Source organism: Trichechus manatus, unplaced genomic scaffold (assembly GCF_000243295.1).
Source record: "Trichechus manatus latirostris isolate Lorelei unplaced genomic scaffold, TriManLat1.0 scaffold00042, whole genome shotgun sequence".
NCBI classification, from domain to species: Eukaryota; Metazoa; Chordata; class Mammalia; order Sirenia; family Trichechidae; genus Trichechus; species Trichechus manatus.
Genome location: NW_004443978.1, coordinates 17,049,836 through 17,067,175, shown reverse-complemented (window position 1 = coordinate 17,067,175; position 17,340 = coordinate 17,049,836). Strand labels below are relative to the sequence as shown.

Genomic DNA, 17,340 nt, shown 5'->3' with positions numbered 1-17,340 from the left:
TTAAAATGCATTCAGAGACACTAAATTTTGTTCAATCTGTATTCTGTGTTTTAGTGTTAGCCTATATCCATAAATTCAAAGGTACCACTCACTCAAACAGACCTCCACATTTATTTTGACTAGAGATGATATGGAGCAATGAGCCACTGCTGATTATACATACCACCAGCACCTGACGCCGAATAGTTGGTGTATTTAGTGCACGCAACAATTCGCATATTCCAATATGGGGAGTAAAGCAGAGAAATTTTAAGAGTAAGAGCATGCAGTAGATATTGCCTAAAGATGTATGTGTGACTCTCTAGTCTTAGCAGTTGGGGCTAGAAAAAAAGGTGAAGCAGATTTCAGCCTGCATTTTGAGACATGTTCTTTATATATGGTGTTTGTCCTCTTGTAAAAAGAAAGAGAAACCAGAAGAAAAGAGGAGGAGGAAGGGCAGGAGGAAAGAGAAAGAGGAAATGGGAAAGAGAAAAATGAAAGTGAAGGCAGAAGATGAGGGAGAGGAGAAGGAGGAGAAACACCTGAAGTTCTAGATTTAGTCAGTGAGTATATTTTATCTCAAAAAATAACTGTGCTGGTCAATAGAGCCTGGTCAAAATAACAGTATGATTTCTTACACTTGCCTTTCTAAGTGACATGAAGCAGTCAGAACAACAGTAATCAGTGCTCCTTTCTACCTCGTCATCTTTTTTTTTTTTTTGCATAAATCTCAGAAAGAAAGAAGTCAACACAAGTTTAGCTCTCAACTCCCAGTGTAACAGCCTGAGAGGAGAGAGACCAGTGAAAAGCTAGTTCTGCTCTGATGACAAAGATTAGGAGAGATGCAGTAAAAATTCTCTGTCTGAGACACAAACCAGGGTGGATGCACTTGCTATAAAATCCATCCCATCATTTGGCCCAAGACACGCAAATCATGGTTGGGAGAAGCATTATTGCCTCCTCATTCTGTAAGCCACGTCTGTCATTCTGCAGGGGAAGCAAGCTCCTGCTCAAGAGAGCTGAGCACTGGGAACGGAGGTCATTTCTGTTTTTGTGTTTGTTGATGTTGTTGTCTGTCCATTGACCAAATAAATGTGTTTCTTTTCCAGGTGGCTGATGTTAAAGTTTTGATTCAGGGGAATCATGAGAGTGGGCTTGGAGGACTCAAACAGGCTGTCAATGATTGACACTCTCCAGCAGACCATGTCACCACAATAGCAGTTGATGATAAAAATGTACTTCTGATGACTGGGGCATTTAAAGAGTAAGAGTTAATGAGTAAACCGGAGGTGTTTCTGGACTAAACCCTGCAACCATTATCTGTCTCACACCCCCTCCTAACAAACCCATGTCGTAATTCTATTTTCCTATTACACCCTCAGACTTAGTCCACTAAAATTTCTTTGTCTCGTATTGCAGATGGCGAAGCTGAGGCAGGAAGAGGGTGAATGACTCTCCCAAAGTCATGTGATAGAAGTAACGAAGTCATGACTAAAACCAAATACTCTATCTCCCAGATTCTGTCTTACTGAAATACTTAATGGGTTGGTACCCCTCATATTACTGGTTTTAAAGTTTGGTGGGTTCTGAATGTTATTTTTCTGCAAAAAAGAAATGTTGACCTTTGAGCTTGGTTGACAACCAAAAGTGGAATTAGATGTGAGAGGGAGGGGATGTGGTGGGTGAGTGTAAATTCAGAACTGACCTTACTGAAAAGATTCTGAGTGTGACTGGAGCTGTGGATGTGTGTGTGTGTGTGTGTCTTTAAAAGATTCTCCACCTCCCAGCCCGCCTCCTTACAGTTTGCCAGTGGTTTGTTCCTCTCCTGGTTTCTTCAGTCCACACCAGGAGCCAAAATGGGCACCCGCATTTGACATATTGGAAGCAAGTTTGTTGCCTTGGAGTCCATATTCTGACTCTTTGGAGCTGAGGAGTGCGAAGGTGACCATTTGTTTTTCATTTCAAAGATCTGGCAAAAAACAGGCTGTTGCTCTTCTTCTGGAAAAGCCTGATTGGTAGGATTCCTTTTAAGGGCTCTGCCTCAAAGTGTTTTATCCCATCCTCTCACCAACTTGAAAACTAAAAGCTTGACAAGACCCTCTGGAGGCAAACTGCAGGACTCTGTCATTTCACGCAAATGGCTAATCCTGGAGGTGGTGCTGTTTGCAATGGGAATCTTCACAATCATGAGAAACAGAGCAATGGCTCACAAAGTGGAAACTGCAGGAGGAATGGGATGACGAAAGAAGCCCAGGTAAGAGCCACTCATCCCCTTCGCCTTACTCTGAATAACCTGAACGTTTCAGTATTCCTTTGTAATGCTGTTGGAAGCTGTCATAATTTAAAGTTCCTTTTATGAAGTGTTTTATTGTTTTGACTCTTCACTTCAGGTAATTTCAAATGCTTGGCTACCAAAAAGTTTAGGTATGAATTAAAGAGAGAACGTCTTTTCTACTCAATAAAGAAAACACTTATCCCCACACAACCTTAAACTCCCTAATATACAAGTATATATAGTAACCTTTTTTTTCCTCTACCAAGCTTTTTATGGGGCAGAGTTGTGAAGTCACAAATTCTTCAGCTAAGCAACATCAACATGCTACATTCAGCATGCTTTATAAGAAAAAGAGGAAGTGAGATTATATGGGATAGGAGGCATTTGCCCCTGGTACATGAGAAATGCCTCCCTGGTTGAAAAGTGAATTCTCTTTGGTGTTCAGCGAAGCATTGTCATAGCTTACAACTTGATTTTTAAGCCAGTCTTTCTTTGAAACTTGACATCATAGGCATTTCTTTCTAAGACACTTCAGAAAGTGGGGCTCATTGTTACACTCAAGAGTCAAAAGAGCACCTTTGAAACAGATTTTTGTTTTCCCATTTTATTTTATTATTATTATTTTGCTCCTCTTATGACAGAATATTTAATGGGGATGTACAGAGGAGGAATTCAGGATTACAAGTACATGTGGCAGCCTGGGTCTTGTATACAAGATATATTTGTAAAAAGGCAGTTTCTCAAATCTTGCCATTCCATTTCCCACATGATGGCCTCCAGCTCTGCTCTGAGCAGCAGGGATGAGCTCACCTGCTCTAGGAGCAAACTCAAGTAGCCAAACAGGTAGCTTCACTGTTGGGAAATGAGAGGCTGCTCAGTGAACCCCATGCAATCCTCCAGCACTCATTTATCCCTGGGAAACTGCATCCACCCAGGGGAAAGGTTAGATTCTTCTAAGATCACAGGACAGGTGGGGCTGCTGGGGGCCGGTGCTCTAGTCAGTGAATTAAATTAATATGTCCAGTTGGAAGAGGTGAGGGGTGCTGTGGAGCCTGGGTTGTGTGTGATCCCAAAAATGCACCTTGGTCCCAAAACAAAAGGCATTATCCTAGACAGGGAAGTGTCCCCCAGAAACCTCAGGCCTGACCTCTCCCAGCTGAGTATGTGAAACCTGGTGTAATGCGGAGAGAAAGCACTCAACTCCCATGAGGACAACCACAGTCATACCACCATCTATTCAATCACTAAGTACGAATTCCAACTACCACCCAAGATGTTCCTTGTCCTTAAAACACCTGGAAATCATGGGTCACTTGCCTACTGGCCAGCTGGACCATTCTGATCCTGAGGACTCTAATTTTGGGCAGAGAACCCTTCAAAACTGTTCTCTCTGTTTACTTCGTCTTGGTTTTATAACTTTAATTCTTTTCTAATGTCTAAGGTTAGAAACCGTGGTTACAACCACTCCTAAGTAAGGAAAAAAGCCAGGATCCTAAAGATTCATCTGAGTCTGAGGGTAGTGCAAACAGTTAATGCATTCGGCTGCTAACTGAGAGGTGGTGGTTCGGGTCCACCCAGAGTGCCTGGGAAGAAAAGCCTGGTGATCTACTTCTGAAAAATCATCCAATGAAAACTCTGTGGAGCACAGTTCTACTCTTGACACACACGGGGTTGCCAGGAGTCAGAGCTGACTCAATGGCAACTGGTGAACGATTTGTTACTAACTGCTCCTGTGAGACTATAAATATCTTTGAACACTGAGACTTCCCTACAAGCAGCAGAAAATGTCCTGGCTGCTGTTGCCTTTTCTGACAGTGCTTTCTGAAGAGTTATCCAGAGCTTGTTGGCTCAGATATGTTTAGGTGTTGTGAAGTTGAAATTGGCTTCCACTGAAAGCCTCAGTTATGGCTTAAAAATATTTTTCAGAAGGAATAAACCCTGCTGAGATCTTGGTGTAACAGGGCAAATAAGAGCCTATATTCCTCCCTCCCCCACCCCTCCCCCACTATATGAATGAAATTGTCTTCACTATCATGATTCTTAACCACAAGTTTTAGAAAAGTTTACTTTGGGCCTTTCAGCAAACTAGGTCTTCACCAAAAACCTTGCCTGTTAATTTTATTTGGAAGCCCAAAGGCCAGAAATATCCTAGGCTAGTGCTCTTCAAAACACATTCTCTCAGACCTAAGGTCCTAGGGTCACCACCACCACTTGCCATCAAGTTGATTTTGACTTGTGGTGACCCTATGTGTGTCCGAGTAGAACTGTGCTCCTCAGGGTTTTCAATGAATGATTTTTCAGAAGTAGATTACCGGGCCTTTCTTTCAAGACACTTCTGGGCGGACTCGAACCTCCAACCTTTCAGTTAGCAGCTGAGTATGTTAAACCGTTTGCACCACCAGGGAATTCTATGGATTGGCATCTAAAATCCCACTTGCTTCCTCCCACCCACGATCCCCCAACCCTTTCTCTTTCTGCTCATTTGCAACCACACAGCAACACATTTATCTATTTTGCATATTGAAGGACCCTATAAGATTCTGTTGACCAAAGCGTTCCCTGGTATAAAAAAAAAACAATATGGAAATCACTGTTAGGCAGTTGCTCAAGAACCTTCCTTCCCTTTGTTTCAACATAGCCTGATTTCAACACTCTGGCACTGAAGTCAGGGCTTGATAACCCAACCTCAAAGTTGTCAAGATGGCCAGAAACGCTCCATTCTGGAAACTTTCTAGAGCTCCTCTGTGGAGCTTTTTCGGAGCTTGACCATATTGCTTGTTTTTTGTTTGTTTATTTGCTTTTGGTTTGTCTTTAAACTTCATGTGCCCTGAGGATGCACTGACAACTGGTTTTCATCACTGATTAAGTCTTTTTCTTTGTTCACTTCTAATATGTCTGTCATTCTACCTCTTCTGATGGATGAGGGCTTAGTCAGTAACAGAACTCTATTGTTCTAAGAGATTTGTTCTCTTGCCTCATGGGTGTGCACATCTAAGAGACAGAAGTGCATTTAGTGTCTTAATCCATAAACTCAATATTTCCTATTGATTTACTTAATCCCCATGTAATTAATTTGGAATTATTATCAACATAATTGCTTTTTCATTCCCACTTATTTTTACCAAGAGACCTTGCGTCTTTATCAGTCTTAATACTGCATCCCCCTGGATATAAGCTTTTAATGGAATGGGGTCTGCATTCTCATATATTAAATTAATCATCTACAGGATGAAAGACAAGTTATGACTTTTCCCCTAATGATTCCTTTCTGAAAAAATAAAAGTATCCTGGGTTTATTGGTAGTCTAATTCAGCATGTACTGAGTCTTGACTCTGAATGTTGTAATATTACCAGGTACAGTGAGCCCTAAGGAAGTAATTGCTTGTTCTATCATCCATCCATTCATTCATTCACCAATATTTATTAATAATCTGTTATCCTTGTGACATAGAAAGATAAGAAGTTTATAATCTAGCTATTAGGAGAAAGCTTGTATTAAAAGTAAGACCATAACATTAACATTAATATAAGGACAAGAGCTGTCAGAAGGCTGGTATAGTTTGAGGACAAATGAGTGGTACAGATATTAAGTACCAGAAATTCAGAAATTTGAAGAGGGGCAAGGAAAGTAACATATATTAATGTCATGCTATGTGTGAGGACCAAGGTAGGCACTTGATATAGAAGATTTATGTATCCTCACCCCATGAAGTGGTATTACCATGCCTATTGAACAGATGAAGAAATACAAGAGATTAAGGAATTTGTGCAAAACCATAAGTGGCATAGCCATGATTCAAACCCAAATCCATTTTATTCCAAAGCCAATTCTCTTAACACCACTTTCTTGTAAATCATGGGTTGAGGTAGTCATCGAAGGCTTTACAGAGGAGGGAAGACTTGAACTGAGTCTTGAGACATTTGGAGTGGCAGAGAAAATGCGGAGTTTATTCCTGGTGGCAAATGAGGGAAAGAAAGGAAAGGAGCTCCAGAGATGAATGTAAAGAGTTAGCTTGGTGAAGGTCATAGGGAAGGTCATATAGCATAAAGAAGGAGGAAGAAAACACAATGGCTGTGAGTCACGGGCAGAGTGTAGGACATTTGAGAAATATCTCTCAACTTAGTGAGACCTCTGCTTAGAGAGTGACAGGGAATGCTGTGACTGAGATGGGGCTCAGTAGATGCAGGATAAGGGGAAAGCACTAAACCAGACATCATGCAGATCCATTCTAGTTCTATAACCTTTTAAGATGAGTTTCCTGCTTTCCCCACCTTTCTCTAAAGGCCTGCAGTGTTCTGGTCCATCTGCTTTTCTGTGACAGTATAAACTACCGCAGAATGAGAACCAGGACTGATAGTTTCAGTGCACCCAGTGGTAGCTGCCTGACAGGTCTTTGTGAATACTAATGACTGTGGGGCTCACCTATGCCGCACACTGATTGAAGCAGAGTTCAATCATCATCTTGCCAACCATTAGGAGAATTTATAAAATAACAGAGTTTTTGGTATCACTTTCAATGGCTCAGAAATTTCATCCTCCTTTTGTCTCCCACCATCATTCTGTAACAACTTCTGTTTTGTGGTTCCTGTTCCCTAAAAAAAAAAATTCCCTAACGTGACAAGCTTCTCTGGGATCACCCTGGGGAGTCCCTGTTTTTATGGGCTTGTCGTTGTAAAGAATCCCTGTGTTTCACGTGCTGCATCCATAAAGATGAAAATATTCTGTCTCCATTCATAAGCAGCTCACAGTTTGAATGGGAAAGACAGACAAGTATACAAGTCATTACAGTATTTAATGATCAGTACTGTAATAGATATCACATTATTACTGCTGTGTAACAACCACCCCAAAATGCAACAGTTTGAAACAACAACTACTGTACTGCTCCTGATTTCTATGGGTCAGGAATTAAGGGAGGGCTTGGTAGACATGGCCCATCTCTGTTCCACATGGAGTTGGCTGAAGATGGAATGGGTTGAGTATCCACTTGTATGACTGGGACCTTGGAGCTAGCTGTTATCTGGGGCACCTTGTGTCACCTTTACAAGGACACCTTCTCCATGTGGTCTCTCATTATTCATCAGTGTAGTCCAAGCTTCTTTGCATGATGGCTGGCTTCCAAGAGAGTGAAAATGGAAGCTGCTAGGCCTGCTAAGGCCTAGATTAGAAGCCACAAAATGTTACTTCCACCATATTCTGTTGTCAAAGCCAGTAACAACCAACCCAGATGCAGACAGAAGGAAAATAAACTCTGCTTCTTAATGGAAGGAAGTTTAAAGTCACTTTGAAAAAGGTTGTGTGGGATTAGAGAGATTGTTGCGACCATCTTTGGAAATAGTCCATCGCAATAGAAATATGTTCAACATACTTGGGAGCACAGAGAGGGGGCATCTGACCTGGGCTGAGAAGGCCAAAGCCTCCCCAGACAAGGTGACATTTGACTTAAGTGTTGATAGCAGACTAGTTTTCTATGCACACGGGCATAGAAAGGCGTTCTAAGTAGAGAGAAAGCTCTTAGAAAAATACAAAACATCAGAACATGATATGTTTGGGCAATGGAGGACTAAGCACAGGACACTTCACGACGAGACACAGGCACTAAGACTACAAAAGTAGGTGGGAGCCAGACTGTGAAATGCCTTTGTTTTAGTTTATGTTCCCCCAAGAAACAGATCCGATAAGAATTTGAATGCCAAGACATTTGTTTCGGAAGTGAATCCAGAAAACATTGTAGAGGAGCAGGAAAGTGAATGAGACAAAGAAGGGAAGGAAGCCAATATATTCACAAACAGATTATCACTGTGGACACCTGGGGCTCAGACTTGCTGGGGACCTCTGGGGGATTGTGTAGAATGTGCCTCAAAGTCGTCGCAATTGAGGCAGAAGAAAACTGAGGTATTTATCAACCAACTCCTGTCCATCATGAATTGAGGGATGCTTCCAGGGATGTTAATCTCACAGCACTTGTAACCTGCCCAATTGGACTGAGCACACTTCTGTAGCCATAAAAGCCCTCAGGCTGAGCTGCAGGTGCTTGCAGGAAGAAGTCATCAGAATACAATGGGGTCTAGGTGTAGCACCAAGAGTGTCTGCGATAGCCTTATATATTGGTAAGTGATGGAAGTTTGATGGAAGAATTGGCATGATCTGAAGTGATTTTCTCAGGCATATGGGTTGAATATCTGGTGACTTTTAAAGTATCCTTATGGATTAGCCCTGGCTTAATGGACTCATCATCAGAGAAGAAAGGATTATGTTATTAAGCAACATAAATAGAGCCTATCAACTGTTGCTAGCAAAAAAAGAAACAGAGTATGTCAGGGTTGACTATCATTGCCTTGATTTGCTCTCTTTGCACTCAACCAAGGTGAAAAAGCAGAAACCATGAAGAAAAAGTTAATGAATCTCAACCACATAAAAATCTAAAACTCTGTAAGGCAAAAAGTTTTATAAAGGCCAATAAAATCTAAAATCAATTAGAAAATATAATTGAGTTAAAAACTCCATTTACAGTAGCCTCAAACACATGAAATGCCTGGGAAGACTTAACAAGTAAAATGAAAATCAATTTAAAGAATAAATTAAAATGCTACTGGGGAACAAGAAAGAAAACCAGAATAAGTGGAAAAGCATACAATACTTGTGAGTCAGAAGAGTCAAGATGAAAAATAATGTTAATTCTGCCTAAGGTAAGCCATAAATTGCATGTGAGCCCAGTAAGCAAAACAAGATTTTTTTTTTTTTTTTTTGGCCGGGGGTGGGGGGGTGGAGGAACTAGACAAAGTTGCTTTAAAGTTTATGTGCAAAACTTAACAAGCAAGCACAAACAGAAAAATCATTAAAGAGAAGAATAATGAGGGTTGACTAGCACTGCCAAATATTAAACCATGTAAAGCACAAGAATTAGAATGGTTTGGTAGTAGCACATGAATAGACAGATAAATAATATACTTAATTGGTAAAACTGATCCATAAAAGTACTAGGAAAAGAACATTGCAAATTTTTAAATATGGTTTACAAGAGGAACGTCTTTATAATTATGACCTAATACCCAGGAGCCAAAAAGAAGAGGTTGAAAATTTGACTGCATAAAGAGAAGTCAATTATTTTTGCATGGAAAAAAGAACAGAAAAGAGATAAAAATGCCACCATAGCATAATCAAAAAACAAATTATAGATGAGGAAAATGTTTACAATTCATGTCACAAAATGAAAATGTTTTTAATATATAAAGAACTTTTATAGATCAATACAAAAGAGTCCAAAACCAGAAAGGAAAAATAAGCAAAACAAATGAAGGAAATACAAATGGAAATATGAAAGGCAAGGAAAGGGAAAGGAAGAGAAGAAAAGGCAATCAGTATTTTGGTATCAGTTTCTGTGAGAAAAGAAAAGTCTATTTTCTCAGGTTGTGTCTATATAGGACGAAATTAAGTTGAAACTTAGTTTAAATAATCTGGTTATTTTGATCAGTTTAATAACAGTAATGCTAATAGGTAATAGTTTTGGTAGTTGTTACATTCCAGTTCTTTTATATTATTTGCCTTATTTAATTCTCATAACAATACTAACCAAAACAAGAAAACCAAACCAGTTGCAATCCAGTTGATTTCAACTCACGGTGACCGCATGTGTGCAGAACAGAACCATGGTCCATAGTTTCAAGGCTGTGATCTTTCAAAAGCCAATTGCCAGGCCTGTCTTCCAAGGCACCTCTGGGTAGGTTTGAACTGCCAACCTTTTGGCTAGTAGTCAAGTGTTTAACCATTTGCCTCACCCAGGGACTCCTAGTGACCCTTATTTTAAGAACCGAACACAGTTCCAGTTGCTTAAGGTATCAGTAACATTCAAGAGTGCTTTTGCTTTCACTGCGACCACAAATAATCACGAACATCTGCTCCAATTCCTAGTATGTGTTGGCCTATGGTTAAAAACTTTGGGAGGTAATGAATAAAATAATAATTAGAACAATCCCTAACGTGTATTGAGTTCTAAGTTGCAGGCATTCTAAGTGCTTTAGTCATCATCTCATAAAAGCTCACAACATTACTGTGAGGTACATACTGTTATTATCCAATCCATTTTAGAGGTGATGAAACAGAGCTTTAGTAACTTAGCCAAGGTCACCAGCTTATAAGTAGCAAAACCAGATTTGGAAACCAGGTTTGCTCAATTCTAGAACCCAAGTTTTTATCCCTTAGTCTGCACTGCCTTTCTAAAATACAAGATATTGTTAGGAGTGAGACGTGTATCTACTTCCACAGAGAAGGGGAAAGCTGAACTCAGTCTTGAAGGGCAGAGTCAATGTGAGTTGCAGCCATTGTGTTTGCTTGCTTTTATGTTGTTAATGAAAATTGGGGCTTGTATTCAGATACCACCTGTCATGGTTTGGATTATGTCCCCCAAAAAATGTGTGTATCAATTTGGCTAGGCCATGATTCCTGGTACTGTGTGATTTTCCTGTATGTTGTAAACCTGTCTCTATGATGTTAATGAGGGAGGATGGGTGGCAGTTGTGTTAGTAAGGCAGGACCTGATCTACAGGACTGGATTGTGTCCTGAGGCAACCGCTTGAGATATAAAAGACAGAAGTGAGCAGTGAGACAGGGGGACATCATACCATCAAGAAGGCAGTGCTGGGAGCAGAGCGCGTCCTTGGGTCCCTGAGCAGAGAAGCTCCTAGTCCGGGGGAACACTGAAGAGAAGAAGGCAAGCAGAGAGAAAAAGCCTTCCCCTGGAGCTGATGTCCTGAATTTGGACTTTTAGCCTACTTTGACTGTGAGGAAATAAACTTCTCTTCATTAAAACCATCCACTTGGGGTATTTCTGCTGTAGCAGCACTGCATGACTAAGACACCACCAAACTGTCATATTATCAGAGCTTTCAGTATGTAACATTGTGCATTCACAGCCACACTGCTATAGTGGACTGGCCTCTTCCCAAGCTTCACTTTAAATGACTCTGAGATAAAGAAAATTGATCCCATGTGGCCCTGAGTCTTGGGGATGAAGACTAAACTCCAGAGGGATAATCTAGCTTTGAGAAGCTTTCTTAAATAGCACATGACCACCTTGAATAGGGCATTTCACTTAATGCAATACTTCCTGGTGATACTGATGTCTTAGACATGTGATGTGGTAGATGAAAGATAATTCCAAATTCTTTGAGACCTTTCCCACTGAGAGGTGGAGTCTAATTCCTCTGCCCTTGAATCTGGGCTGGAATTAATGACTTTTTTGGCCAATAAAATGTGACAGAAGAGACATTCTGTGACTTCTGAGACTAAGTCATAAGAAGCCTTGCAGCTTGAACCTAGGCTTTTTAGAACACTCACACTTGGGGCCCAGCCACCATGCTTGGAGGAAGCCCAAGCAGTCCCAGGAAGAAGCCCACGTGGAAAGAAACCAAAGGTTCTTGCTGTGTCCTAGCTGGGAGGCAGCACCACCTTAAAAACTGTGTGAGTAAGCTCTCCTGGGAGTGAGTCATCTCCTGCCCATCTCGCCCCCACCCCCAAAGCCACCTGTACTTCACAAGGCCTGGCATCCACCCACCTGAGCACATTTGCACTTCCTCTTCCCTTGGCTTGGAGCACTCTTTCCCCAGATATCCACATGGCATTCTCCTCCCTTCATTCAAGTCTTTACTCAGGTGTCATCTATCTCTGAGACTTAGGCTCACCATCCTATTTAAAACTGCAATCTGCCTCACTTCCTACCCCTTTCCCTGCTCATTTTTTTCTTTAGCACTTAACACCATCTACACACACACACCCTGCACACCCATACACACGTATTAATTTATTTCATATTTATTGCCTGCCTCTGCATCTAGAAGGGGAGCTCCACCTAGGCAGAGATTTCTGCCTTGTTCACTGCTATCTCCCCAGCACCTAGACCAGCACATAGTAGATACTCAATAATATTTGTGGAATAAATAAACACCATCACATACTTACCTGTTGTCTGGGAGAGTTCTTATTTGTTTGTTTTGTTTGTTATTGAAATTACCATTTGTTGTCCATATGCCTAGTTCCTTAAAAGACCAAAAAAAAAGCCCCCATGACATACACAGGCTTCTTCGTAGACTTCAAAGTATAGAAAGTTGTGTTAGTTAATTTACAAGTTCCCTAGCGTTTGTTGGAGAACATGGCTGCTCCCGATTGCCCCCTTTTTAAAAATCACTAAATCCCGGGGTGGTACAAACAGTTAATGCACTCAGCTGCTAACAGAAAGGTTGGAGATTCAAGCCTATCCAGAGGCACCTTGGAAGAAAGGCCTGACAGTTGACTTCCAAAAAATCAGCTATTGATAACTCTGGGAATCACAGTTCTATTCTGACGTACATGGGGTCACCATGAGTTGGGGTTAACTCAAAGGCAAGTGTGGAATCGTTAGATTACTTTGTGTGACCTGGTAGTGACATGCTTTTATATTGATATGCAGATTTTACATATAATATACTTCAAGCAAGTGAAACTTTTTGATGAAAATGAAAATAGAAACTAAACACTATTGATCCATCCTGATGATTCCTGCTACCTCTCAGCTGGAAATGAAATATGCCTGTATTAGAGGGAAAATGACTAACACCCCAGGGTGTGCAGACCTGTCATCTGGTTTTAATAAAACTCTCTGCATTCTGATCATGCTCAGGAAAATCAGTATGATCTGATTTCTTAACAATAGCCCAGCCTATGAGATGATTTTTAAAAGTTTGTTGAGCAAACTTTCGCATGGCGCTATGTGCTTAGAATTTTACAAATATTGACTCATTTGACCTTCACAACGACCTTATAAAGTAGATACTGTTATTATTCCTATTTTCTAGATAAGGAAACATGATGGTTAGTGTTACGTGTCAAGTTGGCTAGGCTATAATTCAGTGGTTTGACAGGTACCTTCCATTATGTGATCTGAAGTGAACAGTCAATCAGTTGAAAGGGGAGTTTCCTTGGGGGTGGGGCCTGCCTCTAGTATGTAAATGGATGCTTGAGCAAAGCTCACTCCCTTTCTCAGCCCTGTACTCTTCTCATCACCTGACATCCGGTTCTTGGCACATAAGCCTGCAGAAGTCTCTGTAGAGGCCTCCAGCCTGCTGTCTGATCTGCACATTTTGGGTTTGTCAGCCCCTGTCACCACATGAGCCAGCAGAGGTCTTTAGCCTGTTGCCTGACCAATGGATTTGGGACTTGCCAGTCCCAATAATTGCATGAACCATTCCTCACAATTGTGTGAGCCATATTCCTGAAGTAAATTTTTTTCTTTATATGTCTACATATGCTTCACTGGTTTTGCTCCTCTAGAGAATCCAGACTAAGATATGAGATAAGTCACACAAAAGTTAGACAAACTTGCCTAAGACCACACCTCTACTTAGAAACAGAGCCTGGTAAACATTTTGCTATATTTGTTTTATTATGTGTCTGTTCATCTATCCATTCCTCTATCCATCCATCAATCCATACGTATTATGCATTTCAAAGAAAGCTGTCGAATCAGTACATTTCTCCCCTCAGTCTTTCAGCATACATATCATTAACTAGATTTCAGTAATTATTGATAGTTCTTTTTTTTTTTTTAGGTGAAATTCACATATAATGAAATACACAAATCTGCATTATACCATTCAATGAATTTTGATCTATACTGCCTTTTGACTGCTCTCATGGGAAAGGGTTCATAATATAGTTTTGACTGTGGAAAGGTACAGTAAAACTGCTCACTTAGCAGTGGAGAGTTTAATGTTTGGATAAGAGAACTGGCTATGTGTGAATTAGTGTCTAAAGAGGGAAAGGAAGGGCTCATTGGAAGGCTATCAAGTGAAGAGTGAAGAGTTTCCCTGTTGCGCACCTGTAAATTCAAACAGATCAAGAGCCATTTTTCTTTTTATCTTCAGAAGGGACTTTAGCAATGCTTACAGTTCCACTCCATCCCATCTTTTTGCACATGGGGGAATGAGGTTCAGCAAAGCTAAATAACTACCACCAAGGTCATACAGCCAATGCGAGAGCCCCAGTCTCTTGATACACAGCCCACTGCCCTTTCTGGGAAGTTGTACTTTTTATACCCCAGCCTGTTAAAGCAATGACCAGGGTCTACAATATTTGATGACTCTTAAAATGGTATCTGCTATTCAAATTTCTTTAGTCTCAATGTCAAAATTGATATTGCAAACTTACATTTGTTTCATGTCAGAAGTAAAATAAGAGCCACATGTATGTTGTTGTTGTTGTTAGGGGTCGTTGAGTCGGTTCTGACTCATAGCAACCCTACGTATAACGAAAGGAAATACTGCCCTATCCTGTGCCATCCTTACAGTTGTTACTGTGTTTGAGCCCACTGGTGTAGCCATTGCGTCAATCCATCTCATTGAGGGTCTTCCTCTTCTTCTCTGACCCTCTACTAAGCATGCTGTCCTTCTCCAGGGACTAGGTCCTCCTGATAACACATCCAATGTACATGAGACAAAGTCTTGCCATCTTCACTTCTAAGGAGCATTCTGGCTGTACTTCTTTCGAGACAGATTTGTTTGTTCTTCTGGCAGTCCATGGTATAGCCAATATTTGCATGTATAGAGGTTTCGTTTTTTATGTACCTTAGAACACCATGTCAGAGAAATCAATAATAATTAATGATTGCTACCCGTAAAAACACCATGGGGGCAGTGTCTGACCTCCTCCAACCCCACAAGGGGGAAGGAGAACCAAGATCAAACAGCACAAGGCTGACTCCCCTGAGGCGGAGGCCAGACAAGCCTCCTCTCTCCACCATCTTTACTAATTCTGACACCAACCATCTCTCACACAGCCCTCTCTACTTCTCTTCTGGATTCAATAATTCATTACAATGGCCACACAGAACTCAAAGACCATACTCACAATTATGGGGTTTATTATAAGGGAGTTGCAACAGTTACAGTTCAGGCTCAGGAACACTCAGGATACAGTTCTTTCATCAAGACAGCCTCTCCCCAGCTGTGCTCACAGGCATGCCTCTCCCTGGCCCTCGGCATCTGCTCATAGGCACTCAGCTTTCTTTCTCTGTGGGCCAGGAAGCCCACCGCACCATCTCCTGCTGCTGGGTCTCTCCTCCTGGTCTCCCCTTCCTTGGTGGTGGTGGGCTCTTCTCTCTGCTCTGGAACTGGATGGTGGGCCACAATTATCTTATTTGCACAGCCCCACACAATCACCTGGGTAGGAGTTACAAGACCATGGCAAGAAAGGCCATAGCAAGTAATTCATCACACTGCACTACCACACAAGAAGAACTACCATGTCTTTGCCCTTTTGGAAATATTACTGTTTGTCCTCATAATATGCTTTCAGATTTTATATATAAAAGGAAAAAGTTTGAAGAGATCAGATTATCACTCACATAGCTGGCAAATAGTGGAGCCGGGATTTTCTGACTCCTTACATCACATAAGTGGGGACATAGGTACATCAGTGGTAGATTTCTCGAGCTCCATGGGGGAGACTTAGATTCTATTCCTGGCCAGTGCACCTCATGCACAGCCACTGCCCATGTGTGGAGTCTTGTGTGTTGCTGTGATGCTGAATAGGTTATAGTGGCACTTCCAGACTAAGATGGACTAGTTTGTCAATCTGCTTCAAAAATAAGTCAATGAAAACCCTATGGATCACAACGGTCCAATCCACAATTGATCATGGGGATGGCGCAGGACCGAGCACCGTTTCATTCTGTTGTACATGGGGTCTCCAAGAGTCAAGGGTGACTTAACGGCAGCTAACAACACCACCAACATCACATACCTCTAGGCAAGCCCTATAGCCCTGCCTCACTAATAAACTGAATCATTGCATGGAAGGTGGGAACATGACCTCATCTTCACACTGAATGGACTTGAATCTCATCTTCACATTGATAGCTCTGGGACCTTGAGCAAGTAGCTTAATCTCTTTGTGCTTCAGTTTCCTCCTCTGAAAGATGAGAATAATAGTACTGCTAACCAGATGAGGTTGTTGTGAGAAGTAAATAAGAAAGTACATGTAAAGTCTTAGATCGGTGCCAGGCACCAGAGAAAATTCTCCATAAACAAGAGCTATTACCAGCGTGTTTTGCTGAAGATCATTCAAAAGCGGATGCAGCAATACATTGACAGGGAACTGCCAGAAGTTCAAGCCAGATTCAGAAGAGAAAGTGGAATGAGGGATATCATTGCTGATGTCAGGTGGATCTTGGCTGAAAGCATAGAATACCAGAAAGACGTTCACCTGTATTTTATTGGCTCTGCAAAGGCATTCAACTGTATGGATCATAACAGTTTTTTTTTGTTTTTTTTTTGTACTTAAGGTGAAGGTTTACAGAACAAATAGTTTCTCATTAAACAGTCAGTACACATATTGTTTTATGACATTGGTTAACAACCCCATGACATGTCAACACTCTCCCTTCTTGACCTTGGAGGACCTTTTTTTTTTTGGTGGGGGGGAAATATACATAGCCACAGATACACCATTTCAAAAATTTCTACAGGTACAATTTAGTGACGTCGATTATGTTCTTCCAGTTGTGCTGCTATTCTCACTTTAGATGAAGGTTTACAGAACAAAATAGTTTCTCATTAAACAGTACCCATATTGCCCTGTGACAATGGTTAACAACCCCACAACATGTCAACATTGTCCTTACTCAACCTTGGGTTCCTTATCACCAGCTTTCCTGTCCCCTTCTGCCTTCTAGTCCTTGTCCCTGGACTGCTGTTTCTCATTAGTCCCGTTTTGTTTTATGGGGCTGTCCAATCCCCTGGCTGAACAGTGAACCTCAGGAGTGACTTCACCACTGAGCTAAAAGGATGTCCAGGAGCCATACTCTTGGTGTTTATCCAGTCTCTGTCAGGCCAGTAATTCTGGTGTGTTTTTTATTTTTTATGTTAGAATTTTGTTCTACATCCTTCTCCAGTTCTGTCCAGAACCCTCTTGATCCCGGTCAGAGCAGTCACTGGTGATAGCTGGGCACCATCTAGCTGTACTGATTCAGTCTGGTGGAGGCCTTGGTAGCTGTGGTCCATTAGTCCTTTGGACTAATCTTTTCCTTGTATCCTGTTCTCTTCATTCTCCCTTG

The 17,340-nt window shown here is 41.3% G+C and overlaps 1 protein-coding gene across 1 annotated transcript in view; it reads left to right on the top strand.

Annotated features, from left to right (window-relative positions):
- Positions 1 to 1,851: 1,851 nt before the first annotated feature.
- Positions 1,852 to 17,340, top strand: part of SPTLC3 (serine palmitoyltransferase long chain base subunit 3) — a 202,437-nt gene continuing 186,948 nt past the window's right edge. The window contains exon 1 of the mRNA XM_004376462.2: positions 1,852 to 2,233. Within this exon, the coding sequence (XP_004376519.1) occupies positions 2,117 to 2,233 (117 nt within the window). The 5' untranslated portion in view covers positions 1,852 to 2,116. The remainder of the gene's footprint in view (positions 2,234 to 17,340) is intronic.